The sequence below is a fragment of the Vigna umbellata genome, chromosome 8 (assembly GCF_029865625.1).
Source record: "Vigna umbellata cultivar VRB3 chromosome 8, Vumbellata_1.0, whole genome shotgun sequence".
In the NCBI taxonomy this organism is placed as follows: Eukaryota; Viridiplantae; Streptophyta; class Magnoliopsida; order Fabales; family Fabaceae; genus Vigna; species Vigna umbellata.
The window spans coordinates 46,410,288-46,422,787 of NC_142172.1; the positions used below are offsets into that span (position 1 = coordinate 46,410,288).

The window sequence follows — 12,500 nt, forward strand, 5'->3', positions numbered from 1 at the left end:
GATTCACTAGCTTACTTAATTATAAGTTTTTTAAAATTAAAAAAAAAAAAATTTAATTCAAATCTAAATAAATTTCACTCTAAAAATGACGTCAAACTCCAAAATACAATTCAAAATAAAAAATATATATCATACAATCCAAGCGTAACTTGAATAGATAAATTCATGATATTTTTCTCTCTTGAAACATCTTTTTTTATCTTCATCTACAATATAATAAAAAAATGTTAACTAATAATATTAAAACACCAAATAATAAATAATTAAATTAAATTAGGTGGGTTGGTGGGCCAACCCGACTCACCACAGATTCAACTTGGATGAGCCGGATTCTTCTAAGTAAGTCGGATTGAAAGCTACCCGCATTAAAATATACCCAATCCGGCTCAAACTCGTGATGGAGCGACTTGGCTTGCGAGTTATAAGTTATAACCCATACTGACAATACTAATTTTTATGTAATCAAATTACTCCCTTAAAAAAATGGGTGTAAGATTTTTGAAAATTATATCTTTAATGTTTTGTAAGAGATATTAATTGGATACTAGAGTTAAAATTAAATAAAGTTTTGAAAAATAAAAATAGTCTGGAAAACATACAAATGGGAATTTAAGATTAAGAAAACATATACTTGAAAGATTTCATTAAAAGAAAATTGTTTATTGTGAATTTAATATTTTAAATATTTATCATTTAGTTACAAACACATGACTAGTTCTTTTTTTATCTATTATTTATTTTCTTATATTAGTTATTTTTTGTTTCCTATCAGTAGTTCTTCTGTAATGTATTTAGTGCTATTTATAGTTTTATCTATTCAAGACTCTAATATTATAAATGCACAAGTGATACAAAAATTATTAATATTAAAAATTTATTTGTTCACCTTTTGTGCTTGTTTTTGGATTACGCTTGAATTGTATGATATTTTTTTTATTTTGAATTGTTTGGAGTTTAACATCATCTTAGAGTGAAATTTATTTATATTTGAATTAAAATATATATATATATATATATATATATATATATATATTTTTTTTTTAAAAAAATTATAATTAAGTGAGCGTGAGCCAATCCATTTAGCCCATCGGTCGGATCGGGTTCGAATTTTTTTAACTCGCTAATAATTGAGAAATGCTGGGTTGAGTCACTAAGTAACCAACTTGTGGTGGGCTGGGTCGGATCGAACATGATTACCCGTTTTGACGACTCTAATATTTACAAGCGTCTTTATTTGTCAATTTCTTTAGGCTCCCTTTCTTTTTCTCCATTATATATATATATATATATACATATATATATATATATATACATATATATATATATATATATATATATATATATATTTTTTTTTTTTTCATCAATACTCTTGACAATTTTGTATTATGAATTCAAAATATTATTAAGAATAAAATTGAAAACTGATTGATATCAAATTGAGAAATTCTCAGTATGTACGTGGTTTAATATCATGTTGCACACCAGAAAATTACTTTCGCACGTTACATTACATGCGACAATAATCATAGTTTTATGGGCTTTTTCTAAATTTCCCATTAGAAAAAATCGATTATGGTTGAATAACCCAGAAGACCTTTTTCTTTTTTCCTCAGACAATTTGTTTTCTTCTTCGCTTATTTTAAAAGACTCCAGAGGCGATTTAAACTATATCTATAAATTAACTCTGCTAGAAATCTTACAGATAAAAGATTCGTAGGATAAGTGATTTCAATAGTTAAATTAAAGATTTCCATAATGTGGTATTCTCTGCAATTAACCGTTCAACTTGAACCAAGAAAATATAAATTCACTTTTTTTCCCAAATATAAACAATATTTTAAAATCTAATTATACCAAAACCAAATCTCAAAGAATCCAATACAATAAACAAAACTCACAATTAACTTTTAAAAAAGTGTATATAAATTCAAATTTTCATTAGGTAGTATTTTCTCAACTTGAGTAATCGAGAATTGTTTGATTACAAAAGTTCAGCACTGACAAAATAAATAATCTTTTAATGTATGTTTCACATCTCGTAATTGGGGTAAGGACGTGGAGTAGTATAGTAACCCTAGTTGAGATACTAGCTAAAACCTTAAAGGTCGTTCAAAATTGTAAGCAGATATATGAAGAGGTTGAGGATGTCGCCATAGATGGCAATAGCAGCCCAGATGTAATCGTCGTAGGTATATCTTTTGATGAGATCATCGGTGTCGTATACGATGAAACCACACATTATCAGTGCACCAATCCCCGCAATGAACATACGCCCAGTTGGTCCTAACGGGAAAAACACCTGTAACCAACAAAACGAGATCACTGTGTAAGAGGAAACAAAAACAAAAACAAATAACAGTGTTGTTGGTGATGAAAATCAATGTTTACCTGAATGATAGAGAACAATAACATGACCATAAGGGAAGCAAAGAGGAACGGGCCCAGGAAACTGAAATCGCTGCCTCTTTTAACAGCCCAAAATGTGTAGATCGTCAGGCTCCCAGTTACCACACCTGTTAGTAATGCAGCCTCCATAACGATCATTGCTGTTTCACAAACATTCAGCTATAAATTTTTTTGTCTTCTGCAAGTTCATAAGATGATAAAGGCTAAAGAAGTTTAGAAAGGATACCGTCGACAAAAGCACAAGCGTATCCAACTGTGACAGACATGCCGAGGGTATAGAGACCGAGAAGAAGGAGGTTGACGGGGTGTTTGTTGTAATATTTGCTCAACACAAACAAAACTGCATGCACATGCAAAACAGAAATAATTAAGAAGAACAGTTTATCGATGATGGAAACTAAAAGCCATAGATAAGAGGATAGAGGTTACTTACATATGATGGAAAAGATGGCGGCTCCAAAGAAAAGGAAGGGAGCATAGTCATTATAGAGAACGAAATTTCTTGCGGGTGTGAAGAAGATGAAGATGGAGGAAAAGGCAGCTGTGAAAAGCAGCTGAATAGAAATAATGATGTAAACCTTTCGAATGAATCCCCATCGTAGCTCTGGTGATTCTATCATGTATGGGTAGAGGCTGTTGCTTTGTCCGGAGAAACCCGATTCAATGTCACCTTTACCCATTTCTGAGATCGGAAGAACCTTTTCCTTTTCTTATCTCTTTGTCTTTTCAAGAAATTCTTAATGGGTTTATTACGCAGATTTCAATGGCTTCCTTGTTTTTGGTTTAAACTCAAGCAACCATTGCAACGCATGCACATATATAGAATTGGCGTGGCTTAATTTTGGTGTGCTTTATAGCTCTTCCTCGCTGTCTTCAAACCATTTATACATGCATATACTATTAATTAACGACCATTGCCATTAAAAATAATGTGTAAACTAAAATATACATGACAAATTTACGCACATGGCAAATTTGGACACTGCCCCCCTAAAATATACACGACATGTTTAAATCAAATATTAAATTCACAATTTAGTACTTCGAGTTTAAATCATTATTTAAATTGCCAGTCACATTTTCTAAATTATTTAAATTGTTGTTTTTCTAAATGATAAATATAAAAATCTAAATGATTGAATTATAATTAAATATAATCCACATTTTCTAAAAAAAATACTTTGAACAGATATCCAAATCTAAATACTTAAATTATATTTAAATTGCCAGTCACATTTTCTAAATTATTTAAATTGTTGTTGTTCTAAATGATAAATATAAAAATCTAAATGATTGAATTATAATTAAATATAATCCACATTTTCTAAAAAAAAAATACTTTGAACAGATATCCAAATCTAAATACTTAAATTATATTTTAATTTAAATCCATATTTTAAAAAGAAGATATTTTATAGGCTTATAGATAAGGTAGGTCTTATAAATTATTTAAATTGTTGTTTTTTCAAAATCAGTTTTGTAAGGACCTAGTTTATAGTTTAAGAGTATAATTGATATAAAGCATAAATATTTTATTGTTTAATTATAAAGGTTATAAATAAAAAAATAATTATTTAAAATTCATTTTAAAAAAATCATTATTTCTCTAAAATATTTTTTTCTCTACTTTCTCACTAGATTTTTGAAAATCCTTTTGCATATCAAACCCACTTTAGGGTCCCGGTGGAGAAAAGAGCAAATATGTCTTGTTAAAATTTGTTCCAGAGTAAGTTTATTTTTATTCATTGTTATTATTACAAGTATTTGTTTTTTTAGAAATAAATGAATTAAATTATATAAGTGATTTTTGAAGTAAACCAATGTAGGGTTTGAATTCTCAATCAAATTGTAGTCATCCTAGTAAATGTTAACGCCATCGTGTATTTATTTTTTAGAGTTTGAAATATAAAAAATAGTTTCTAGAAATATTAGATCTCCGATATTCAGAAGTCGTAGAAAGCTTTTCAAAGAGTTGTAAAAATGGTTCTTTTTTTCAACTTGTTTATATTTTTAGTAAATTTTTGAGGGGAAACGCAATTATGATGATGGAACAACCAAACATAACATCCTGAAGCAGAATATAAGAAGGCCCAATTTTAGAAAGACGTGTGATAACCCACATGGTGAATGGAAAGACACCAACTTAAAATAACGTTGAATAGTTGTAAGAGGAGTCGGGCTTGAAATTTGAAAACAGAGAACAATTTGGGTCAATGGGAGGGACCTCTGTTCTTGCAATGAACAAAACAACTGAGTTTTGTAGTTTTTCTGGTCCTTTTATATCCTATATATAACCCATGGCATTTTTTCTATGTCTTGTGCATACTGCATTGATGTTATTATTTGGTTCTTATCTGTGTCTTGTGCTCCTGACTCGTATTCTGCTACTGTTCGAAATTTGAAGGCTGTGGAGGTTTTAGAAATAAAAATTGTGAATAAAGGGAGCTGAGGGGAGTTAAATCACGGACCCCACTCCCAAGCAAAGAAAAAGGACATAAGACATTTAAATAGTGTAGAGTTGTATAAAGTAATTCATTGATGGCTTGTGTATTCAAAGAATGGGCCATCTCGGAAACAAAAACATAGAACTTTACGATATTCTGTGAAGTCACATTGATTGGTTAAATTAAGACCGCGAATTCAAGAACGGGTGATGTTATCAGAGTGGTTAACTGGCGAAGACTTACGTAGATGAATATGAAAAGAGAGCTAAAACACAGAGGGGGTATTTTAATCAACGATTTCTTTTTTCTAACCTGTTCTTTTTGACTGAACTGCTCTGTGATGCTGGCACAATAAAACAAAAAGAACAAAATTAGAGGGTCCCATAGAACAGTTGGTTGGGAATATTTTTGAGCATACAAAAAGAAAAATGGAGCCCTTACAACAAGTCTTCAATCAGTGTTGAAGTGAACAAAAGCCAGTCACATGTAGTTATGAGCAGAAAATTTTAAAAAGGATACAAGGGGGAAAGAGCATGGGAGAGAGGTCACCAAAGAAGGATTCCTTGTTTATTTGTCTCCTTCGCCCTAAACATACTGATATGCATGAATTATTTTTGTCCATTTCCATCTCTCAACTGTACTTTTCACCCTCCAACATTACGATTAACTTCACTTCTTAATTATTTTCTTCCATTAATATACAGTTAGACTCACATCAACCAAAATCACAGACATCACCGTAGCCCTCTCACGGATTTCGTCATGCTTGCCCAACTGAAAAATTAGTTTATTTTTCTATACATACATGATCGGTTAACTACGAAAGATTTATAATCAATGTAACACTTTTGGCTAGTAGTAGTAATTCTAGAATTTTGTAAACTTATTGAGAATTCTTAATTGAGTAAGAGTGTGGGAACATTTCTTTACTCTCGATACATATACTATTTACTCGTTTAAAATGAACAAAAAGATAAAACCTGTGAATGCCCTACTTCTTCTTTCTTTTAATCTTTCCATTACAGAACAGGGAACCAAATCCAAAAAATCTGGCTGTGGCTTTCGGAATATATGCTTGTGGTAGATTCAAAACAGGACTTATTCTAACACCATTACCCGAATATCCACCGTTTTTCTTTAACGAAGCTTTTTGAGACGAACTATAAAAGTAATATGTACTTGAACTCGAAGAGGAGGACGATGACCTTCTGCTTGAAACGGAGGATTGTTTCTGCAGCTTCTGCTTGTGAGTTTCCCTTGGAACCTCTGTTTGCTTCGGATTCAGGGCCGAACCGGTTGAGTGGCTTCGTGACAAGAACTGAAGCGAGCGAATCAAACCATTACCACGGGTGGTATCGAAATTCAAACTGCTACTGCGCTTGAATTGCCAGAAATACTTGGATGATGGTTTTTCTTCTTCGTTCTCTGCTTCGTCAGAGGAAGCAGACAAGAACTCCTTGAGCCTCTTTCTTTGAGTCTTTTCCGTGGTAGCAGGTTGAGATCGAGGAGGATGTGAAGGTTTTTTGGGAACGCTTTTGATCTCCGCCGGGACAATCTTGCCATTAGAGAAGAGTTCATCGGCGGAAGAGAGATGTTGAGCTAAGCCATTGGTGATGCAGAAGACGAAGTCAGAGCTCGAGTCCAAGAGGCACAGGTCTGATCCACGGTGGCGATCTTCGACACGAACTGATGCATCTTCCGTGTTCTTCAGATCGTGGGAGAAGGAGATTCGAGGGCTGATTCCCGTGCTGGATATCTCGGAGCACACTTCTATTGCCATGGAGATTTGTTCGGAACAGGGGAGCTCTGTCTCTGGGGAGCAGAGAGATGAAATGATGTTGTCTCAAAATGTTGGGGAAGCCGCGAAAAAGTTTCGAAATTTATGCAGTGGGGTGAGAGGATTGGTTGAAACGGTGATGGGTTTGGAGTCAAAGCGAGGGAAAGAGACACTGAGAGAGAGAAATAGACACAAGTGTGGGAATTTTGGGGTTGAGAAGTCAGAAATTGCAGCTTTAGCTTTTGGTCGTGCGTTGTTGTATGGTGTAGGGTGTGTGTGAGAGAGCTAGGTGAGTCCTCCGAAACTGAAGGAACAATTATGCAGGGTGAAGGAGATTAAATTTAGCATTGTGGTGGTGTATTGCTTGAGATTCTTTACTTTAAGATATATGTTTAGGGAAGGGTAAAGGGAAAGCAGAGCAAAGAGAGGGAAAGAAGTGAAACTAATCACCGAAAGGCTATAAAAGGATAACTCTTTATGGGGGTTTCCAAAGAAACTTTAGAAATCAGCATCGTGTCATGAGAGAGAGAGAGAGTTGATATGCACCACGAGATTTATTGTGTGAATAATGGAAGGGAAGAGTATTTTGAGGTGCTAAGATAATATGTTCTACCATGATTAATGCTTATGCTAATGTTTAACTGTTGAGAATAACTTTGTCACCAAGATCATTACTTGCAAAGTGGAATCTTTGCTTAGAAAAGAATAAAACAATCACTTGAAAAGTTAAGAACAACAAAAAATGATGTAGCTTATCAGTACAAACCGCAATATATTATATATGTGATATTTTAATTCCAGATATGCTATTAACAGGAGGAAGACAAATATGAGATCTAATCAACAGTACTACAATAAAGGAAGATAAAAAGGAGAAAATAATGCTTTTATTGTCACATTTTAAAAAGTTTTTTATGTTAATTTTCTTCTGCTGTTATTCATCATGATGCAGGAATAAAAACAACAATAAATCTTATAGTTTTTTTAATTAAAATTTATTGAATTTATTAGTTTCCAAAAAGAATGTTAAAGAACGCTAAAAAAGTATTTTATAAAATGATGAAATAAATAACACATATTTTTTACTTCTATCTGACTCTCGAAACGACTGCAAGCATAACTCGTAAATTATAATAATTAACCGTTTATTGTGCGTAGTTGTGTCTCAATTTCTTAACCAATTTCTCATATTTTTTTAACGAGTAACAACTATTTCTTTCAGGTTCAGCGTAATTATATAACTTACTATGCTTATTTTTAAACGGTTATCGCTAAAGAAGCTCCAAACCAGATTTGACGTCAACAAGAATAAGGTTTTCAGTTGTAATAAGTTACGTATTTCTAATTTTAAAAAACATAGTTCCATTTTCATTAACATGTTCTCTACTAATGTTCTTAAAATGTCACCATCTAAATTATTATTTTTTTCTCATTTTCTAGCCTTATTTTTCCAGTACGAATGACTTTTATCTTTAACGAAACAATAATTTTTCCTTCACACACACGGAGGGAAGGATTTCTACAGCACAACAAGCCTTTTTTTTCCTTGTTTAGCCTGTTATCCTAATAAAAAATAAAGTGATGAAAAAATCTACTGACTTTTATTGTCTTCCCAAGTACGAATCAATGATCACGCCTGTATTAATTTAATGTTAATCTTAATCATCTTTGCACAAGTTTCTTATGCTAATGGCGGAAATAAACTCGCTTTTGGATTTGGAAATCATCATTATTTTCTGCAAATATCGTGTTAATTTCGTGGATACTTATGTTTTACTCATTATACAACATTGTGAGAACAATTTCAAACACACTATAGTTGTTATGAACTGAAGGGGTATTTAAAAACAGCCCTAGTTGTTAGAACAACAATTTCAACGTTTGGGTGCATGGGTTAGAAGCATTAATGTTGTCCTAAGTGGTGGAAACATTAGGTGCTGAGTTAGCATTATGTGGCACGCGATGTAGGGTCCCTTTTAGGACAACGGGCATAGCAAAAAAATGATCCTGGTTCGTAGGAAATTATTGTTGCAATGACTAGGCACTATCAGAGGAATACTGGTACCACACCTTTAGTACTTGTTCAAGCAATGTAAACATCATGGACATTATTACGGTGATAACAGAATGCTTCTTCTTCTCCTGAAGAAGAAGATGAACCTTTTTCAAATTCCACACATAATATTATGGCATACATTGGCGGTGTGAACAACCATATGGTGTAGAAAGGGACACCTGATTATAGTGTGAACATTCCAAGCACACAAACCCCGGAATTTCAGGTTACTTTTTCACCTTTTAACCTTTGTGGAGGAGGTCAACTGAAATTTGGCAGCATAGAAATGGACATTCTCGTTCTACTTATGCAAATCATGTTATCTTCTTCGGTACTTAACTATTGTTGAGATGTTTTGGCCAAGGAGGGATATGGACAAAATGTACATTATTCATTTTGAGTGGTAAGAGAGTAAAACTGGATGGCATGTGTATTAACAGGCTGCAATTATTCACTTGTTCTGTATCTGTAGTAGCAGCATATTCGGATAAATATATGAGATGTTGATGGCATTGGCATTCATGTGTTTATAGCTCCGGAGAACAGTGGATGCAGTTAAGCAACGTGAGATTGTTATCATATCTTAATTATTGAAGTGAATATTGGACAGGGTGTTTGTAACTATTCTGTTAAGTTTACGTTCTATTTAGTTTCATTATTTTTCTTTATTTAGTTTTCATTTTGCGGTCTTTATATGGACTTTCTCTATATTTCTAAAAGATTTCTAAAAGGTGTGACCTTTCTTATTACTTTTCTGTAAAGTTTTCTCTTCGTTAATGCAACATATTTCTTTTCTCTCTTACTACTTTATGATAAGGTATTAAAATTATGGATTATTTTTTTAAATATATGTTGGATCGCTATCAGACCATTCATTAGTATTTAGTCTCATGTATCTTGGTATAATGAAAGGTGTTGGAAATCTCAAATCGATTATAGATAAGACCAATTTAGAGTACATTCATTTTATAAATCGGTTTTGTATGATTGAGTTAGACAAGTCTACTTTTTAATATGATATCAGAACCAGGTTGGTTCATGTTTCTTTCATCCCTTTTTAGCTTCTTCGTTGTTTCTTCTTCGTCATAGCTTTCACTCTCAAAGAACCCCATCAAGATCCAACCGCCCCCTTTTTCTCCATCATTCTGATGGTCCTGACTTGATCATACAAATTTTACAACTTAGAATTGTGCGATGCGTGTTGCCCTTTCCATCAAGAACAAGCTATCTCTAATCAATGAATTTCTTCCTCGACCGCCAACAACTTATCCTACCTTTACTGCTTCGTCTAAGGCCTATAACGCCGCCATTTCTAAGCTTTATAATTCGGTATACAAAGAAATTGTCACCTACATTTTGTTTGCCACCATTGCTTACAAGATTTAGGAAGATCTTAGGACTCATTTCTCTTGAAAAATGATCCTCGAATTTTTGAACTCAGACACTAACTAATGTTTTTATAACAAATATCAGGATAACACTTATTACACAAAACTCAAATATGTGAGAAGAACTTATCGACAATAATTTCAACGATAAAATCAATGTTGATTATATCATGTCCTTGAAATTACATGATTCTTTTTTCATATTCACCACTACGTTTTTTTTATCTTCTTTTATCAATTGATATTATTTTTTCTCTCATTCTTCAAAAAGAACCAAATCCTCTGTTTCAATTGAAACTTTAGCTTTTTAGGTGTATTATTCTCAAAACTCAATTTGATAAAACTAAATCTTTAAAAAAAACATCATCCTAAATGTAGTTATTATGATGTAGTGGGTCATACTAAAGAAAAATATTATAAACTTATGAGTTATCTTCCAAATTACTTTAACAATCGGTCAACACACACAAATAATAATATATAACAATATAGATATTTCTTCTAGAACTAAATCTTTTTTCAGTTTGACTCATGGACAATCTCAACAATTTACTTCAATTTCTTAATTCCAAGCTTTTGAATCCTTCTTCTTCATATGACATTGCTACCAAAGTTATAGATGATATATTGAATATGGACTTACACGTTAACTCCCATCGGTGAATTATTGATTATAGTATTCACTTCACATATATGTTGTTATAAAAATCTGTATGATACGTATATTTATATGTCTAATACACATGTTTTACTCCATAGTTCTATCAAAATTCCCGTGTTGAAGGAATAAGCATTAGACTTATTAAAAAAAAAATCTTTACAATGTTCTTTATATTCCCTAATATTTAATCTCTTATCTTTACTCACTATAATTAAGACAAATCGTTTTACCATGGAATCTAATAATTTCCTTTTGCAGGACCTTCCAAGAAGACAATTGACAATGCTAAGCATGGGCATGACCTTCTGTGTTTTTGACTTTCCCAAACCCATTTTAGCCGTTGCTAATTTGAACTTTTGTAACAGTGTGACTTATGATACTTGACATAGAGATTATGACATCTATCTACTCATGTATACAAACTCATTTCTTAAAAAAGAAATTTTAACCGGTATTGATAATAGTCAAAATTTTGATATATTAAAGAGGCTACCTTGTAGTCCTGAAAAGAGTTTTAGTATTTCGTGTTTTGATATTGTTGATGGTATAGATTGGGGGTGTGTGACAGTGAAAGAGGGAGATGGAAGATATCTGAATAAAAATAATTGGGAAGTGGAAAGGGAATCTGTAGGGTGGGTGGTGAGATTTTGGGGGCATCCCCATATGTGTGTCAGAGTGGTACTTTGACAGCGTTGGATCATTCCTGCTGTGTTGGCACGTGGGTAATGGTCATCCCGATCAGATCATGATTCTTGGTGGCTATTCGATTGGATGCGTTTGGCATCTCCATCTCATCAATTTCTATGCTTCCTTCACAACAATCACACACTCTAAATTCTGAACATGGCTAGAAAATGTAACTGACACATAACATGGACCCAATTCTCAATTCAATGCGTAGATCACTGTTTGTAGCTCACTCGTCAAGAAAACTACTGCAGCCGCAGCTTTCTCTTGCTAAACGCAAAAATGTCTCAAATTAACAATCATTCAATTCCATGCCCAATGCCCAATTTAATCCCAACTCACACCACTAATCTTAACTTTATTTATTTTTAACTTCTTGTTCAAAGTTACATATTAAAATACTACCAATAGTTTAATCTAATTCTTAAAGGTATGAACCAGATAAGTTATTTGATCGCGCAAAAATATCCATTGATTTGTCTTCTTACTCTTTTTCAAACAGGCCAGTTGTTTATTTATTTGATTTATTTTCTTTAATTAGTTTTTGTGTTATAGTGTTTGTTTTAACTATGGTATTATTTATAATGTTTTTTTATTAATCCAATATTACATATCAAGAAATTGACAATGATAGACTTATTTTACTGTATATTATTTTTTCTAATAAATTAATAAAGACCAAATTATTAAAGTAAAGTGATTCAAATGAGATAAAATATGGATGTTTTATCATTTGAATTAAAAACCTCACAAACAGAAAATGCGAATTATTTAATTAAATTTTTAAAATTATCATCTTTATAAAATAATTATTTTTATATTTTTTTCTATATTTATAAGATAGTTGCTGATCCTTTCGTAAATATAAGACTGCCTTATATTATGGTAAAAAAGTGGAACATATTTTTGTCTGACTTTTAATTAAGTTTCTCTTCATGCTTATTAGTTAGTTTTATGGAAAGGATTACTTGCTTGGGAGTAGGATGTGATGCTTGTAGGATAAATATGAATCTCTCCTATTCATGTTGTTTGTTTTAATTGATAATTTTGCTAATCTTAACCCATATGTTAGGTTTTTAAC

General features: G+C 32.1%; 2 protein-coding genes across 2 annotated transcripts; both read right to left on the reverse strand.

Annotated features, from left to right (window-relative positions):
- Positions 1-2,098: 2,098 nt before the first annotated feature.
- LOC124834047 (protein LIFEGUARD 4-like) lies at positions 2,099-3,086 on the reverse strand. The gene is made up of 4 exons (XM_047308640.2): positions 2,840-3,086; positions 2,633-2,746; positions 2,389-2,546; positions 2,099-2,299 (listed from the first exon to the last, which is right to left on the reverse strand). The coding sequence occupies exons 1-4, from the start codon at positions 3,084-3,086 to the stop codon at positions 2,099-2,101; spliced, it is 720 nt and encodes a 239-aa protein (XP_047164596.1).
- A 2,626-nt stretch (positions 3,087-5,712) lies between these two features.
- On the reverse strand, positions 5,713-7,253 carry LOC124834022 (membrane-associated kinase regulator). The gene has a single exon (XM_047308605.2). The coding sequence runs from the start codon at positions 6,628-6,630 to the stop codon at positions 5,842-5,844; it is 789 nt and encodes a 262-aa protein (XP_047164561.1). The 5' UTR covers positions 6,631-7,253; the 3' UTR covers positions 5,713-5,841.
- Between the last annotated feature and the right edge of the window lie 5,247 nt (positions 7,254-12,500).